This window comes from Chinchilla lanigera, unplaced genomic scaffold (assembly GCF_000276665.1).
Source record: "Chinchilla lanigera isolate Chin_1 unplaced genomic scaffold, ChiLan1.0 scaffold00003, whole genome shotgun sequence".
Taxonomy (NCBI): Eukaryota; Metazoa; Chordata; class Mammalia; order Rodentia; family Chinchillidae; genus Chinchilla; species Chinchilla lanigera.
This window is the reverse complement of record NW_004955404.1, coordinates 34,905,008-34,923,884: the sequence shown is the minus strand read 5'-3', so window position 1 is coordinate 34,923,884 and position 18,877 is coordinate 34,905,008. Positions and strand designations below refer to the sequence as shown.

General features: G+C 31.8%; 1 protein-coding gene across 1 annotated transcript in view; it reads right to left on the bottom strand.

The window, feature by feature from the left end:
• Dach1 (dachshund family transcription factor 1) overlaps positions 1-18,877 on the bottom strand; it is a 378,258-nt gene that overhangs the window by 194,153 nt on the left and 165,228 nt on the right. Inside the window, exon 3 of the mRNA XM_013516960.1 lies at positions 18,118-18,233. Within this exon, the coding sequence (XP_013372414.1) occupies positions 18,118-18,233 (116 nt within the window). The remainder of the gene's footprint in view (positions 1-18,117; positions 18,234-18,877) is intronic.

The window sequence follows — 18,877 nt, the reverse complement described above, 5'->3', positions numbered from 1 at the left end:
AAAGTATTTCAGGCAACAATTTGAACAAGAATTGTGACAGAACACAAAGCCATTCTATTGTCTCTAGGAATAAGATAAGCAAGTGCTTTGGGGTTATGAGATGGCAAAGGTTCCGTAAGTGCATCCACAGGGATGCGCAGGGCATGGAGTTGTTCCCCATGGAAGCAAATTTTCATCATAATTTTTGAGATAATTATGAACAGCAAACCTTAGACACAAATTTCCCCCTATATGGAAAAGGATTTTATGTACCAGCAGAAAAACTACTGGGAGATAATTTAATATAATGTATGAATGCTTAAAATAAAACTACTTTGAATGAATCTTTAAATTATTTTCTATTCTCTGTGTAAGCTGCTTCTTTTGTGGTACGTTGCCTTAGCCACAATAGTAACTCTTTCACTGCTTTAGCATTTGTGATTATTTAACACAAAACTTGCAAGAAATCAAAACAGAAAGATCAATCTAGAAGAATTAATAATGAGTGCAATTGAGTCATTGACAAAATTTAAAAAAGAAGAGAAAAATCAAGTAGAAATGTCCACTATTCAGGAATGAATGTAAAACAAATTGGAGAGTACTACAAATAAGGTAAAAATAATGAGGATATAACATCATTATAGAACAAAATGTAAACAAAGAAAAAAACTAACATTTTGAGTTTTGATATGTTTTTTCTGATTATTTATTATAATTTAAAAGTAATACTAAATCTTACAAAACAAAGAATACATATGACAAATAATTATATTTTTACTTTTGTTACATAGTGTTGTCTTGAGTAAATATGAATTTAACTGATAGAAAATGTCTTAGTAAATAGCTAAATAAATTTGCTGGAATTTTCTATATTCTCTGTTAGGGAAAATGCAATTTTTTATTCTTTTATGGCTTACATCTGTCAAATGACATGTTAAAATATCATGAGAAAAGAATAATACTTAAACCTGAAATGTTATAGCATTTTCTCTACAGTAGAATGATTCATAAAATACCACTCAATACAGAGATCATATAGACATCAAAAGAGACAAACTGATAAATCTAAACATGATGGAATCAGATATATGTATGTGAGTTTCAAAGAACCAGTTCAACAATGACAGTGTTTCTACACAATACTGAAAAGGCATGTAGACTTCCTAGATAATATGTTCCCAAAATAAGATAGCAAGTGAAGAGTTTTAAGGAAAAAAGTCTCCTTGAAGATAAGTTTACTTCTATTTCATAGGCATATCAAATCATGGACTTAAAAATTATACTATAATTTTTAAAATGTTTCCTAAACATTAAAATAAATCCTTCTACAACACACCTAGGAGAGAGTAGTTTTTTTAAAAAGCTTGAAAGCTTCTTTCAAGCTTTCAGTGAAGTCTACACAGCAGAGTTGGTGATATTTGGAACACCAACCCAAATTTTTCTCATTTATAAGTGACACTGATTCATCTAGCTACACCCTTTGCTAAATATCCAAAACTGTGATTCCACATCACATTCTTTGTAAGACTGTAAAACCCTTTCTAATTTTTCACAAGTATCATTATCAAACTTACTTTTCATATAATAGTATCAGTGTCATTCAAACAAATTTGAGGAAGAATATTCATTTTAAGCAAATATAAAACACCATTTTCCTCAAGGATGACAATAATCATTCACAAAGATCACAAACATAAATCCCTATTTTCTTTTCCTCTTTAGAAAACGTATACTAAGTATCTTGGTGTGTGCCACTTTGTATCTTCAACTATGGTTTACTGAGTGGCAATGTTGTTCATATTTGTAATTCAAGATAAACAGTTTTGGAGAAAGTAAATGATGATTTCTAAAATGTATATTTTACAAATGACTTTTGGGAAATAGTTATGAATCTATATTATGAAAATAAATATAAAAATATTTGGTTCAGATTACCTACAACGTTAAGGTATTTTATTTGATAGCTATAAATCTATACTTACTTGGGAATTAGAGGTGTGTCTGTGATTGTGTGTGTACATGTGTCCATATTTAACTTTTTATTTTAAAGAGAGAATAAAACAATAAAAGATACAGAATTTGAAAACAAGATATAGGAAATTAACAATGGTTACTATATTGCATATTGTTATCTTTAAAGTAGTTGCTCAGATTAGCAGATACAGGCATGCAAAATTTATCAAATAATATAAGCACTAACTGTTCCTTTCAATGAACTAATAGAAATTAAGAGTACAATTATCTTAGCTATCTTGTGTATATATACATATCTTTTTTCCCCCTTCCTTCTTTTCTCCTTTCCCCAGTCACAGTTGTTCTTCCCTTTTGGGCAGTTTCTCTCTCTTTCACTATTTCTATCATACTTTTTGGATCTTATTTACTGTTTCATTTCTTACACTAGGGAAACAATATGATTTTTTATATATGCTGGTCTGATTTATTGCACTTCTGAGTATGGTCTCTAGTTGCATCCATGTATCTATAAAAACCTCAAGCTTATATTTTTTACAGCTGCATAATACTCCATTGTATAAAAATACTACATCTTTTTTATCCATTCCTCATTTGATGGACATTTGAGTTGTTTCCTTGATTTGGCTATTATAAATTGTGTTGCTATAAACATGAGTGCACATATATTGCTTTTCTATTAAAAAAACATTTATTACAAGTAGAAAGGAAAAATTACAATGGGAGAGTAGAGACAATATTTCCCTAGTATTAATCAGTTATGTTTTGCTACTTTCTGTAAATAGACCTTAACTTCTGCTAAACATAGGTTTCAGCAACAACTTTGGTATTTAAAATGTTTTAATAAGCAGGAGAATAGGAGAAGAGAGGATAGCAAAAAAGATTGGTTCAGAGGATAGTTAGTTCAGGTTGGGGAAATGTAGCCTAGATTTATATGAAGAATATAAACACATCCTTAGTACAACAGATCTCAGTCGTCTAGTCGAGTGGTAGCTGGAGAAAGAAGTCAAAGGTTAACAGTTAAACAAAATACTACTGAAGCATTCACATAAAGCAAAACTCACATTGAGAAATTTAAGGGAATTGCCACTGTCATACAAATAGTGGCTGAACAGAATCAGAGAACCCCCTAAAGGAAGAGGCGAATATTATATAGAGACAACTATTAGATTCTGTAATTCCTCTAGGTTTTAAGAGTGAATGTAAATGAGAAATAAATATTCTAAGGCTGGAGGTCTAGATTAGTGGTAGAGAAATCACGTGTCATGTGTGAGGTCTCAGTTTGAGATCCCCAGCACAATAAATAAATAAATAAATTTTGTATAGTCTTCAATGTTTTATTGAAAAAACACATTATCCATGGGCTGGTACTTGATAAAATTCATATGACAACCTCATCTAAAAATATGACATGCAGACTTCCAGAGTGTGCTGTATAAAGTTCATCAATATTCACGCACCCACATAGTTTTTCAAATTTAAAAAGGATTTAAGGAATCACGTACTGAAAATAGTATGTTGAGGTTTTATTCCCAGATGTAAAACCCTAGTTAGGCTGCAAATACCAAATGCTATTGTAAAAAAACTCTCTTGTGTGAAGTAGATTGGTGAATACATGTCAAAAAAAATCATGATCAAACCTGGCATTTTTGTTGACAGACTTTGTAGTGAGGCCAAAGGTGTAATTAGGCCAGAAAATTACTTTCTCACGAGTAGAATTGTTCCCTTCAGGTCTTGAGTTATCAGTCCAGAAAATTTCATTAAACACTAAATTCACTTTAAGATAACTGTCAAAATTAAGCAGAGGTGAGTCAAGTCAAGGTCCTAATATTCAAATCTCTCATTTGGTTTTTGAGATTCAATACAAAATAAAAAATGTTGTAGGTCCATTTTTCTATGAAGACTAAGCATGTGAATTTCAGAAACAACCTGTTTCTTTGGAAAGTGAAGAATGCACAACGCCAAAATAAATGTAGAATTCGAAGTGTTTAATAGCCAAGAATAGTTGAAATAAATTATATTTCCTGTTCATTGAGATCTTGATATAAAAATGGTTAAAAATAAAAACACTTTGACTACAGATACAATGTAAAAGTGGAATGATTCTAGTGATAAAGTTATGGGATTAACTGGATTTCCTTTCATGTAGTTGGGAGATGGGTAATGTGTATTTCTAAATTAATGATTTGCCACATTTGAAAACTGAAAATAATATAGGATAACTGGGTACATATTTCATAAGTAGATGAGCAAGTACTCTTTTTTACAAAGAGGAAATAAATGACACTAGTATTATGAGTGATGATTTTATATTTTTCAAAACGTTATAATTATACTTTAAAATTAAATATTTGAAATATGTCTACAACTATTTTGCAAGTTATATCAAATAATTTAGTGTTTGATATTATACAGTATTACTTATAGTTCTTGGATCCAAAGGGTCTGTTAATTTCTTTGTTGCTTCAAAAAGGTAATATATCAGTTGCACAGATAATAATAACAGAGATTTGCTACTAATGAGGAATAGGGCAAATGAAGACATAAGAGTGAGTGATTAATAAAAGTCAAGAAATTAATTATTAATCATTTAGGAGAAAATACACTATGCTTGTGGCTTACTGATAACATGATTCTGCATTTAACTATTTTAAAATTCAGAACTACTTCTAATAGCATTAAAAATGTGTCAATTAATTAGCACTACATCATTCCACAAAGTACGATGTAAAAAGAAAAGTTAAATAGGTTTTTTTTACAAACACTCAATAAAGTGATAATCAAGTTAGAATGAAGTCAAATGTAATGTGCTATTAAGGAATTAAGCTTACTACAAATTTTGAAATATGGTTTTAAACATATCTCATGCTATCCTCTGTTACCTCACATAAGACTCCAATATCATCAGGCTGTCTTAAAATAGAAATATTTAAAAATAGTCCTCAAGATTTCTACCAGCATTAAGAGAGAATTATAATATCATTACAGAACTATGATGCTGTACAGCAAAAACTAGATTATGTACAATATAAGAATTTGACTGAACTGCCCAATATATGAAGTTGTGTTTAGAAGTTTTTCAAGATTAATCACATTAATGATAATTTGAAATAATCTATTACAAATTTACTATCATTAAAATAAATATCTTTGTTTTAGCACAACCTCTTTTGACTCTGTTCAAAATAAGATTGTCACCTAAAGAGATTAATGGATTCCTTGGAGATGCCACAGGTGATACAACGAAAACAAGATTTCTCATTGTTCAATCCTGAGTTTAATGCTCAGTTGTACCCTTGATTTAACCTAAGCAAGTTATTTAAATTTTGTGTATTTAAATTTAGTCATCTCTAAAATAAGATAAACAATACAATATCTCTTTTGAGTTGTCATGTGAAATAAATTAGGTATTAGCTATTTGCATAGTCCCTACCATCTGATGGTTACTCGATAAGTATTTTTGGCTCTCTCTTACTTTAACCAATTTATTATGCTGATTAATTAAATTATATTTAATTTAACAAGGCTTTCAACATACTGTAATAACAAATGAGAATATAGTAGTGAAAAATATAGGCAGCAATATTGATGTCACATCTAAAAGTTGAATTGTAAATAAGATGTACATGTGTCTGATAAATTACTTTTTCCTATTCACTGTGTAGTAGTTATAGAGAGTCTTAGTGAATGTACATTTTAAGAACAAAATGCCTACAAAAGGGACATATGAGAAATACTATGTAGATTAATGCATGCAAATATTTTGAAGCAAATTGCAAGTATTTTTACTTGTAAAAGTTTCTTTTGCTTACTTCCTATATGCTCCCAGGCTTGGTTGTTGCTTGTTTACTTGCAGTCCTGGGGGCTGAACTCAGGGAGCACTGAGCTACATATACTTCCCTTTCTGTGTAATTTTGTAATTTTAAGACAAGTTCCAACTGAATTGCCTAGGCTAGGCTTGAACTTGGAATCGTACTGCGTCAACCTCTGGAACAGGTGGACATACAGGTGGGAGCTACCATGCAAGCCTCTTTCAAAGCACAAGATGAGGATTGTAAATCTGAACAAATTTAAAACAATATTTTCTTTAAAAAGATTCCCTTTATATTCATTGGGTTTATCATCTTGTAAAGTGCTAAATTATAAGAAAACAAAAAATCAGTTGAAAATATAACGACCATTAATGAACAGATATGTCCATTTATGACCATTGATAAAAACATGTCAGAAAAACAAAGAAACAAACTAACTGATGCACCATTTTGAGAATACAGCTAAAATTAAATGAAAAGTGAGGTAACTGCTGAGGAAGAACTCTCTGTACAGGGGTTTGTTTCTACATAGAATTGGAAGAAATATTTACTCAGGAAGGACTATAGGAAGTTATTTTCAGTAATGTTTTATAAAGAGAAATTGCACACAATTGTTTGCACAGCTAAGATCTCACTTTATAACTGTCTGATTTTTACAGAAAAATGAAACATGGGCAGATGCTGTTAGTCCTATGTTTAACTATAACTGTGAAATTTAAGACATTAATATGTAGGAATCTTAGAAGCAATCAGTTTCCTTGACTTAAAGCCAACAGCAGTGGTCTAGGGAAAATGGGTTGAATGTCTACCGTCAACACAAGTAAGGAAAAATGCATCAGATTGCGGTTGAGATGATGAGACGGTATGTTAATAAGAGTCATGATGCTGACCATTTTTATGATCCATTTGAAGAAAAATCAAAAGAAGCAACCTCTCCTTTAATTAAAATAACCATACTGGCTTTGGGAGGAAGTCCACATTTCTAAAAGGTCTACATTCTAGCCCTCGCCCTCACTGATACATATAGAATTTTATTACACATGATTGATGTGGAACTCTCTATAATCTCAAAAATTCATACAATATTATTATGTCATGAAATTCATGCTGAGAAAGCAATTGCCATTATAAATCAAAGAGACAACTCATATGGACAGGTCATATGGTGAAAGTTTCTCCTTGCAATGGTACCTTTAATTTATTCAATAAGTAACTTAAAGGTAGGGATGATAAGCTGAATCACATGCTCAAACAAATTCCAAATATCATTATATTATATTCATTTGAATCAACATGCTACCACATAATTCTACTTAAACATTTTCTCTGATATAATTCCTGGAGGGATTTGATTAAGTCATATAAGATAATAGAGAATACAAGGGCTTTACTGCTTTAACTGATCAATGAGGTGTCCAAAGAAAAGGAAGGGTTTTTCAAACCTTTATAATGTTACAGTTCACATTTAGAAAATAGATGTTTTAATAGGATAAAGAATAGTTTCAAAAATTAACTTCTATGAAATATCGCTTTACTGAAGGAATTATACATTTTATTGACTGTAGTACTGATTGTTTTACCTGTTTAGAGAATCTTGTTGTAGCATCACATTTCAAAGTCTAACTACAGATAAGTTGCATTTGCAAACCATCTAGAGAAAACAAAGTATTACATCTCCTCTAAACCTCATAACTCAATGTGGTGTTTCCTCAAGTCATATCCTCACATTCTAGGAGATAAGTTTAGATAATTAGAAATTACGTATTTAAAAAACTGTCCACAATGACTGCATTTCTTAAATGAAAATTAATATGAATATGTTTTATCTGAAAAGAATATTATTCTACCATAGGATTCAACGTAGGATACATTTCAGTGTATTAAATATGAATCATAAAATCTATATATAGACATAAAAAATAATCCCTGACATGGGGAGGGGATTATATCACAAGGTTATATTATATTTGGGCTAATTGTAAAGCATAAACCAATTTTAAAATAATAAGAAAATTATTACAATCTTATCCCATAAGTATGGGGAAAAGATGCTATGCTGACATAGAGAAATAACTTGTATTCTACGTAAAACAAGGCAAAAGCCTACCTTAAAAATCATAATAATGTTGGGGCTGGGGGTTTAGCTCAGCAGCACAGCGCCTGCCTGGCAAGCGCAAGGTCGTGAGTTCAATTCCCAGTACCCAGAAAAAAAAAAAAAATAAATCATAACAATGAAATTCAAAATCAGATGTCTTACTATGCAACTAACATTTTCCAAAATGCTTTTTGATACATTAGCTCATAGTATTCTCCACAAAGTGCTATCAAATAAGAGATAAGGCAGATGTTATGAAGGATTATAAATGATCAAGTAGGTATTTCCAAAGGCAACTTGATGTAGGAAAATAATACATGACAGCTCAAAAAGTTGCATTCATTACTACATAACAGTGAAAGTTTGGATGAGGCTGTTGATATTTCCTCCCTCTTCCCTAACACGGTGTTTCACATACCAGTACTTACCCATGATGCTCAAACAAATGGTCCCAAATATTATTTCTCAAGGTCACTTAGCTGGCAAATGGTGAAGAAGAATATGAAAGCAGACTTTTTAGTTCTAAGCTGGGACTTATATCTCAATTCTATTTTGTTTGAAAAATAAGGTCCTTTGAGAAGATGAGTCATAACCTATTCACCGAATTGAAAAGTTAATAAAAAATATCCACGGTCATCTTCTCTAGGAATCAGGTTTGTGGCAACTTTAATTATACATGTGAAATACCACAAAGATCTTTGAATAGTTTAGTCTACTGTGTATATCTTTAGCCATATATCAACAAGTGAGCATGATAAAAAGCTCACATTAATTATACTGACTACTTCCTTAATGAAGTGCAAAAGTGTTTGTGTAATCCGATTCAATTTATTGAATTAGGCTACAGTTTTATCATTTTGAAAACCAGCTCCATTGTTTACTTTACAATTCGTCAATCCATTTCCAACAATTAAATAGCTCAGCATACAGATGTAATCAGTTGAAAGCAATCTATAGTTTTAAGATTTAGCACCATTTGTAATGTGTATATTTCTGAAGGTAATATGTAGCAGTTTGAACATATAACAGTAGCAGTGACGTTCCATATCCATAAAGCTTATTTTGCCCACAAACATAAGTTTATATAAAATATTGTTTATATAAAAATATTGTTTATATAAAAATATTGTCATAAACTTCTGAAAAGTAAATTCATAATCATCAAAATGTAGTGCTAATCCCTCCTATTAAGAATGTCTCACACAAATGACTGGCTAAACTAAGACTTCTTATATCACAGCTACACATTTTAAAACAAGACCAACTTTATTTTTAAATCTGGAAAATGGAAAGGTAGCGATAATAACCAACAGCTGAATGAACCTCCTGACTTTCAAAGATTTGGTCCCTGTCTTGGAACTTCAGTTTTTTCAGTTGGAAAGTCAAATCAAAGTAATATATAGTAAAGTTCAAAAGTTTTCCTTTAAATTACTTTAAGCTTTTATGTCATTCTATTATAATATCTGATTATGTTTTTCTGGTTTAAATGTTGCTTATTTCCTTGTCTCCTTGCAAATGCTGCCACAGCTTAAGTGTCAAAAGTTTCCATTTCCTCCCATTAACTTTACAGCTATGGACCCTTCTGCAGTACTCACAAAGGGGCAGAGGCAACAGAAGAAAAACTAATTTTGAAATCTCTTTCAATTGGACAAAAGTATTTCTTACCTTGCCATAGTAGCAATTAAATCCATAAGTTAAATATTCCATCCATGAAAAACAGTATAGCAAAAAGGAGTATAATTGTTTAAAAATATGAAGCATCCATCTCAAAAATAATTTTAAAAGCCAGACATGGTAGTTAAACCCAGCGCTTTGGGAGGCTGAGTCAGGAATATCTCAAGTCTAAGCCTAAGCTGCACAACTTAGTGAGATCTAAAAAAAACAAAATTAGAGCCTGGGGACATAGCTCAGTGCAAAGGTAACTGGGTTCAATCCCCAGTTAAAAACATACAAAAATCAATTTTAAAAACATCACAAACAACCATATAATAACATAATATAAAACCCTTCAAAATGAATAACCTTTAGCTGGTAAGACACCATGCTCAGTATGGAAGAAAACTCCAAGTAAAACAAAATATAGTTATCAAATATTAAAATTAGAAGGGAACAAGATGATATTACCCAACCCATTTCTCTCTTTTTTTTTTTTTTGTTTGTTTTGTTTTTTTGGGTTTTTCTCCGGTACCGGGAACTGAACTCACGGCCTTGCACTTGCCAGGCAGGTGCTTTTGCCGCTGAGCTAAGTCCCCAGCCCCCCATTTCTCTCTTAATACAAAATATCTTTCAAACTTTCCTACCAACTATTATTATTCACAGGAGAAATGAATGACTGGGAGTCAGGAAGGGAAATAATTTTTTAAAGTAACTTCTATGTCATATATAATATAACCTGTAAAAATAAATTTATTATAAAAATTATGGTTAACAACTTCTCACACCAGTTTCCTCTTGAACATTCTGGTCAGAAGTACTAATTAAAGTTTTATTAGTAATGCCTTTCACTCTGGGAGAATTTGCTATGTAAGACTATACCCTTTTATTCCTGTGCTGAGCATATGGGAAGGGAACCTCGTGCCTTGCACATACTAAGCAGGTACTTTGCCACATCACCTAGCTTCCTTCTGGAAGCCAAGACAGATAGCTCTGTTATTTCAGTTTATCAGACTTCTGTCTGTAGAAGAGTACAGGTGACTCTACTCTCTCATCGATGTTCAAAGTTGCTTGCCAGTGTTTAAATGTTATACCAAAAACTGTGTTGGCATGCATAAAATAGCTTCCCAAGTATCATCAGAAGTGCAGAGCAAAATGGCACTGCTGTCAACCTTTACTTGGATTTATATCCCTATCCTTATGCTTAGGAGCATAATAACACTTCCCAAATTTCTACCAACACTGGTTTCTATGATATTGGAACCAAATGTGATATTTCAATGTTTTTCATACAGAATACTTTCAAATCAGATCTCAAATCCAGTCCATAAATACAGCACTAAATGTTTCAGGACACTAAATGCATAATTTTATTAATACCATGATCTTATCACCTTTTACCAGGCATCCTTCCCAATTTGAAATTCTACTTCTTTACAAAGGCAGGCTAAAGTCATGGAACTGATTCTTAAGAAGTATGGAGAGAAAAAATTCCAATATGATGTGGTCAAATCCTTCATAATTAATATAAAGCATGTGATTAAGAGAAGTTGTTGAAGCTCTGGAGTCTCAGAGAAGAAAGTCTACCAAAGAGAGAGACTAAACAAATCTTATAGTTTATATTTTTTACATAACTTTTGTTCTATAATGTCTTTTAGAAATTTTCATAATAAAGCAGACCCGGAATTTAGCTCAGTGTTGCAGCACCTACCTGGCAAGCACGAGGTCCTGAGGTCAATTCCCGGTATGGAAAAAAAAATAGCAGAGGTGGATATTTTCCGTAAATAAATATATATTCCGTAAATAAATATTTCTAGTTATGACTTCTTTAGGATAAAGAGGAGCTAGGGCAGTAATATCACCTCCTATTGGTCAAAAAGTTACATGGTGCAGTAAAAGACAACAGGAACCATTGTGGAACTAAAGGATTAGCAATATCTAAGAATCTCATTAATAAAGGGTAATCCACAAAACTCTGGCTAATCTCCACAACCTTCACTGTCAGAATCAAGAGTTGACTCTGAAAATTTGATTTGCTTTTCCTGAAGTAAATAAACTCATTACCAAAAGGGAAGCAAACAATACCTTGCAATTAGTCAACTAAAAACATTAGCAACTTCATTACTGTAAATCTACTGAGAGAGAAATGGAAGCAGATTATAATTTTAGTACAGTCCAATGTAGTCATATGAGATAACAGGACAATAGAAACTTAGAGGAAAGAAATAAATTAGAGAAGAAAGGTCTGTAATTTTCTTCTAAATTAAACAGATGAGAGGCTGTCCAGAAGTCTAACATGTAGTTATTTAATTAAATCTAAAAATAACAGATCTTTGCTCTAAGAGCTCAGGAAAAAATTTTAAGAATTCTTTGCTAGTATCAGAGTCATGGCATATTTGACTTGGTTGTAGTTCTGCATTATAATGAACATTACATATAAAAAATATATGTCACATAGTTCCTCACGCCAAAATTTTATTTACATTCAATTAAATTCAGAACTATTTTTATTCAAATTTGTAGTAAATTAATTTTAAAGCATGATGCAATGAACTTGATAAAAAGTCTAATCCTGAAGGATTATATATTGTAATACATATAGTTATATATATGCAGGAATTATAGAAACAAATTATGTCATATTATTTTTTTAAATATTGCATAACAGGAGCATAAATCTGCAGATATAAAACTTAACAACTGTTACAAATAATGCTTAAATGTAGACATTAAAATGTATGAACATAGAAATAATGCCTTCCATATAATTAATATACTTCTTTTGGGATCTAGACTTTAAATCTTTAACCTGGAGTCTATATGTATTTATTAGAACTTTATTTTTTTTTCTTTTTTATTTTTCTTTTAAAGATAAAAGGAGGGAAACATTAACAGACATACAACATTTTACAACATATCACAAGCACAATACAGACAATACAGAGTTACAAACAAAGTGGTAGGGAATTAACAATGGTGGTTGTATTACATATTGATATCTTCAAAGTGGCTTCTCATGAAAACAGATATAGACATGCAATACTGGTCAACCAAAGGCTCATTGACAGTTTATTAGAACTTTAGAAGTTGTGCGAACACACTGCTGTTTATATCTATAACTGCAAGTTATAATTTCAATCAGATATCCTTTGCTAAATATTTATTAGCCATACTCATTAAGCAAATGTTTCTTTTGAGTATCTGTTCTCTGCCAGGCAATATTCAACATACTGGTACAGCACAGTGACAAAATTAACCAAAACTTCCCAGAGGCTGCATTTCGAAGCATGTCTACAATACCACACTTGGACTTCTTACAATACCTATTCCAGTGACTCCCTGGATATAGTAGACTAATACTAGCCCCCCAAATTATGTCCACATCCTAATCCAAGGAACCTAGGAGAGCTACTTGATAAGGAGCAGGATGTTTTTTGCAGATTTGATTAAGCCAATGATCTTGAGATCAAGACATTATCTTCTATTTTCCAATACACCCTAACACAATCACAAGCATCCTTATAAGAGAGAGGCAGAAGGTAGTTTTATACACTGAACACCTAAAACACACACACACACACACACACACACACACACGCACACATGGGCACACAAGCACACAAGGAAAAGGCCACACTATTAGAGAAAAATTGGAATGATGCAATCAGAGAAGGAGGAATGCCAACAGCTTCCAGAAACTTAAAGTACTAAAGATGAATTCTCCCTTAGAGACTTCAGAGGACCTATGGTCCTTTTGATACCATGATTTCAACATGATTTCAACACTGATTTCAGACTTCTGGACTCCAAAATTGTGAGAGAAAGTTCCTATTGTTCTGCCACCCAGCTTGTGGCTTGTTACACCAGCCACAAACAATAAAAGTGTTCAATACAAATTTTCAAAATTAATAGGAATAGGAAACATGATGAAGTCTAGTGTTTTGGTTAGCCTTTCATAAAAGGGAAAAAAAGCGATATTATTTTATTTTTCTCTTCAGGAAAAATGAAAAGGAACCATGATTTATGTTAGGGTTAGGGTTAGGTGAATGTGCTACTCTAAAAGTGTCCAGTGTTCAAACCTCACTAGATGTAAATGAAAAACTCCCATTAATAACATAATGTATAAAGATGAATAGTTTAAACAATTTATATCATATTTCTGCTTTGAGTAAGGCATTCAGCAGATTACTAAAATTAGTGAAGATGATCATTATATATGTGGCTGGTTTGCTTGTGAATCTTTCTGTCATCCTAATTTGTAAATTTCCCCATGGAATACAACAGATTTATAATAAATTTCTCAACATCTGAGGCACAGTTCTATGCTACCAATTTTCTCTTGAGAAAGTGGAATGTTTAAAGCACTTACAATATTAAAAGTTTTGATTTTGCAAAAGGGGTATTTTGGATGTTGTTGGTGGTTACAGATATTTAGCTGGAAAAATAAAGAACATAAACTTTGAAAATACACTTGTATTTTCATTGATACATATAATAATGCTTTCCCATAAACTTTTTAAATAGGAATGTTTCAAAATGATTAACTCTAGGTTAATACTGTCCTGGTCAATTTTTTCCAAAATGATAAATTTGCAATGTATAAATTCCTTTTAGGCAATGTGCATGTGTGCATGTGCATTTATGTGTGCGTGTACAGGGAATTGCTTTCTTTACTCTAAACTTGTTTTGGTTATGTGTCAACAAAGTCAAAGTAAGAGAAGATGTATACACAAAGCAAAACTATAAATCATTCATTTGATCTGAGTGTATTTGAATGAAAGTTAGTATAGGATAACTTTCTTTTGATGTCAAATGCAAGTATTTAGGATTCAGTAAGTTACTTCTTAATACTGGTATAAAAATTGTATTTCAAGATGACTTGCATTCTAACCTAAATGTAAGAAAAAAGAAATTCACCAACTACAGTATCTAAATTACACTCCTGGCATAAGAAGGAAGTATTCTGAATTCATAAATACCCTTTCCTTAACTATACAATAAACACGATACTATAAAAAGTATTAATGTTATTGGAACACTGCTGCTAGGATGAATTTTTTCCAAACTGGTGTTTATTATCAAAAATGATTTATGACAAGTGTTCAGTCAAAATAAATGTAGTGACCACTGCAGGAGGTATTGCCTTGTGTGACTCTACAAAGAGGCTTCTTTCTTTCATTAACTTCAACTTCTGGTTGCTATGGCATCTGGTGACAACCATAACTTCTGGAAATTACCATCATCTGCCCACGCCCCCTTTTAAAGTTGCATACAGGCCTATTGAAGCAACCAAAATAGCAAACAAAAACTCCAGAAGCAATCTCACTGTTCTGTTTTGTCCAGTTACAAGTACCTAAATATATAATATTCAAATTGAAAAATGCCTTTTTATAAAATAAAGACAGTCTTTTCAAAACAGACATTTCCAAGAAAGATAATTCTAATGCTCAATTAGAGAAAATTAAAAGATAAAGAAAAGGGCCAGAACAAATCAGTGGATATTTACAAATTAATCAAAATTAATTGGCATTCCCTTCACAGGACAAAATTGGGAAACTTTAAGGTAAATGTGCATCTTTTTATTCTTTTTAAATGTTATGACTACTAAGAATACAAACGTTGAGTTCAAGATTCATAAATAAGCTACAATTTAAATTTTAGGATTTGAAATTTAGCAGGACTCTTACTTGCATCTTTCTTTGCTATTTTGAGGTTTATACATTTCTCTATTTTGGTTGGTTTAAAAACATCAATTTGTTTCTTTTTAAGGTATTCTTACGACTACAGTCTCTTAGAAATAATGTTTTAATATTCAAACTCACAGGTTGAAAGAGTGGAAATATTAGCAAAGTAGTGCGCTTATAGACAAGAATATAGATGTATAACTTTTCATAAAGTTTTAAAAGACTACATTTTATTTTCTTCATCTTGGAAAGAAAAAAAAATGACATTATATTTTTTAATGAAAGTAAGAAATATAAAAAAAAAGAAACCCGGGCTATGAAGTGCATATATTTATATTAAGTGCCATTCCTCTAATATGAAAACTACTTTCTGGGAGGATGGTATTATAGTTCTTCAGATCTATAAGAATTTTTTTATTACTATTAGATTTCTAATTAATAAGAAAGTGAATAACATGTCCACCATGTAGAGTGAATAATATGTCCGCATTATTATGTACTTCCTAAGATCTAAACTTCTCTATCTTAAAAAGTTTTATGTAAAAAGGGAAATTAGGGCCAGGGATATAGCTCAGTGGCACAGTGCCTGCCTGGCAAGTGCAAGGTACTGAGTTTGATTCTCAATACCAAAAAGATAAGAATGGTAATTAGACTGAACGCTTTAAAATAACATTGGAATGAAACAGCTATACTCTGATGACCTCAAGTGTTTGGACCATTGTCTAGAAGACAGGCAGCAGTGAGCTATCAGGCCCTATGAAACCATTCACGGCCTTGTCCAAGACCCCCTGTACAATCCAGCCTTTCTCCTCATGCACGCGTTTCCTCATCCTTCTCTGGAATAGAACTTCCTAAGGTCTTGGTCAGTTTATTGCTCGCCACGCCCGACAGAAGTCCTGTTTTCTGGATTCATACATTAGAAAGAACAAAGACCCTGAACAGGTCTGAGAATATGACATGGCAGATGAAACATAAAGTGACCCTACTTTAAAATAACTGACCAATGCCAAGTAAAGTTGCAACTATCTCTAGTGCCTATTTATGCAGAAAAATGATTAATATATTTCAGAAAGAAGATTTTTAAAAATAATCTAATATTTTGATTTGTGATTTTAGTATATGCACTTGTTTTATTTACAAACTTTACTCCAAAGTTAATTGATGATGTTTTTAAATGTGGAGATGCTACATTTAGATTTTGATAGCACCATCTTATCTCCCTATTGCTATGACTTATACTCTTAACCTTAAAACACTGACTATTGGGAGACAATTTGGAACCAGTTCTTCCCTATTTTAATATGAATACAATCTAGAATATATTTTACCCTTAAGCTTACTGTGATTAGGTAACATCTGATATCAGAACAAGCTTACCAAACACAAAATTGTTACTAATATAGTCACTGAAAACTACAAAACATAGCTAAGTTCAATTTAACTATGTCAAAGGTTCAGGTCTCTCTCCTTTCACACTTAAGCCTTTCAATGATAAAATATATATGAAAAAGAAGGTTTTAACATGTAACACAAAATATTTTCTTATCCCAAAACTCTACATTTCAAAGGTGGAAATGTTATCATTTAATTAACCATATACAATCAAAGCTTAACAAAATGATAACATTTCTTTTACAAATTCCCAATTTTGAATTAGAATTTCAGACAAAAAAATTGAATAACTTGAGATACATGTACAGCTTAACAAGTGAAAATGATACCTGATTTAGAATTGGGTCATTTTCAGTTATTAATTTCATTATTCTGTATCTCAAATTTTCATCCACAAAATTAGCGTGAAAGCTCACATTGGAAAAGTTTCAATTATTTGTTATTAAGACTCTGTGGTATACTGATGAAAAAGGTATTAAATCTATAATGCAAACAAAGATCTTAAAACTCCATTCCTATTTGATAAGTATTCACAGAGGTGAATGAAGTCTTCAGATATTGACACAAGAATAGAGATAGGTCAGAAATAATAATTGAAAGAACTTTCACCCACATTTGGAAAATGAAATCAGATGACCCATGATTACAACCGAACACAGACAAGTTACAGAGAAAATGAAAACAGTGATATGGGAAGCTAGAGATAAACAAAGTATTTCTTCTTTTTATCTTGTCAAATTTCTATTGCAACAGCTGTACTGTGTGTTATATGACATTTGTACTTTATATGTTTATCTGCTCAATAAGTTTCCATGAGAGTAAGAATTAGTATAAATATTATGTTACATAATAATATCATTACTTGAATTTACTTATGAATCTGTCTCATTTCCTGATGGACACTGGAAATGGGCAAATATGTATAAGTAAATAAAAGAATTAATGAACACACGCAGGAGGCAGAAATCAAATGAGTTTTTTTTTCCACAGTGCAAATAAAGTTGCTTATAGTGTGGATGCTGTGGGATTCTATGAACTTACTTCAACTGGCTGTAATAGAAATTTGCTTGAGAAAAACAGATATTTCTCTTTCACATAGGTATTGCCTTCTGCTTGGATGGATGCCTCTCATGTGTGAGTTCTTAAGGGATGAGGAGCCCGACACTTGAGTCTGAAGGACCAGCACAGGGAGCTATCAGCTGACTGACCTTGAGAAAGTCACGTCACTGATTGTACTGAGCATCTACTCCTTACAAAGAAAAGGGATAATAATTTACTTCTTGATATTCAGGGAGGATTAATTAAAATGACTTCTAGTACTGTGTTCAACTAAGCATCTTCCATCTTATTTTAAATAAAGCAGTAATGATAATCACAATAGAGTTCTGAAATAAACTCACCAGTACCATTGTCTTAATGTGTGCAAAATATAATAGATGCATGTAAACATGAATGCAATAACAGATATGCATACGATCCATGATGTTGGCTGATTTCTAATATTTTTGGCATAAACAAGTAGCACTCTTACCTGTTGGTGGAATTATTCCTGGAGACATGAGGCCAGGGACAGAATGTGGCATGATATGAGAGTTCTCGGGGGAGGTGACACTCTGAGTCCTCTTAGGAGGCCTTCCAGGTCTAGAACTGAAACAAACAAACAAAAAATTTTACAATTAAGCTGTTGTCTTACACATCATTTCAAAGTTGTTTCAAGTGGTAACATGGACTGTAAATAAATTTGTTTCAAGGACGGTTGCTTTTGCAGTTAGATGTAATAGACTTCCATCACTAATTAGATTACATGCTGAATTCATTTTCCTCATTGAAGATCAGCCACTCCTGATGCATAATTCATAGCCTGCACCTCGTTACCTGCTTCTTCATATTAATATCTATACACAGTTTGAATTGCCTCGTTTGCATATGCTAAAGTTCTGCATGCAGCCTTCAGCACGAAAATTATGCACTAACTTGTAATAATTATTACAGTCAGCCTGCTATTGATTTATGAGACTTTTAAAAACCAAATATGTGTAGTACTTGTAATGAATGATATTTTAAGGTTCTTCAGGAAATTAAAAGGCAATGGCTGCCTAAGGAAATGTTCTGCTTGTTTGATTTAATACTACAGTTAGCTGGGAGGTGGAATGAAAGAGTGATTCAGACCTATAGCACATTTTTCGATGATATGTTTTATTACTTCGCACTGCTAGCCTGATATCTAGATGATAAATGACAATACATATCTAATGTGTGAAAAGGTCTTCCAATTTCTTTATTTTTTGTCA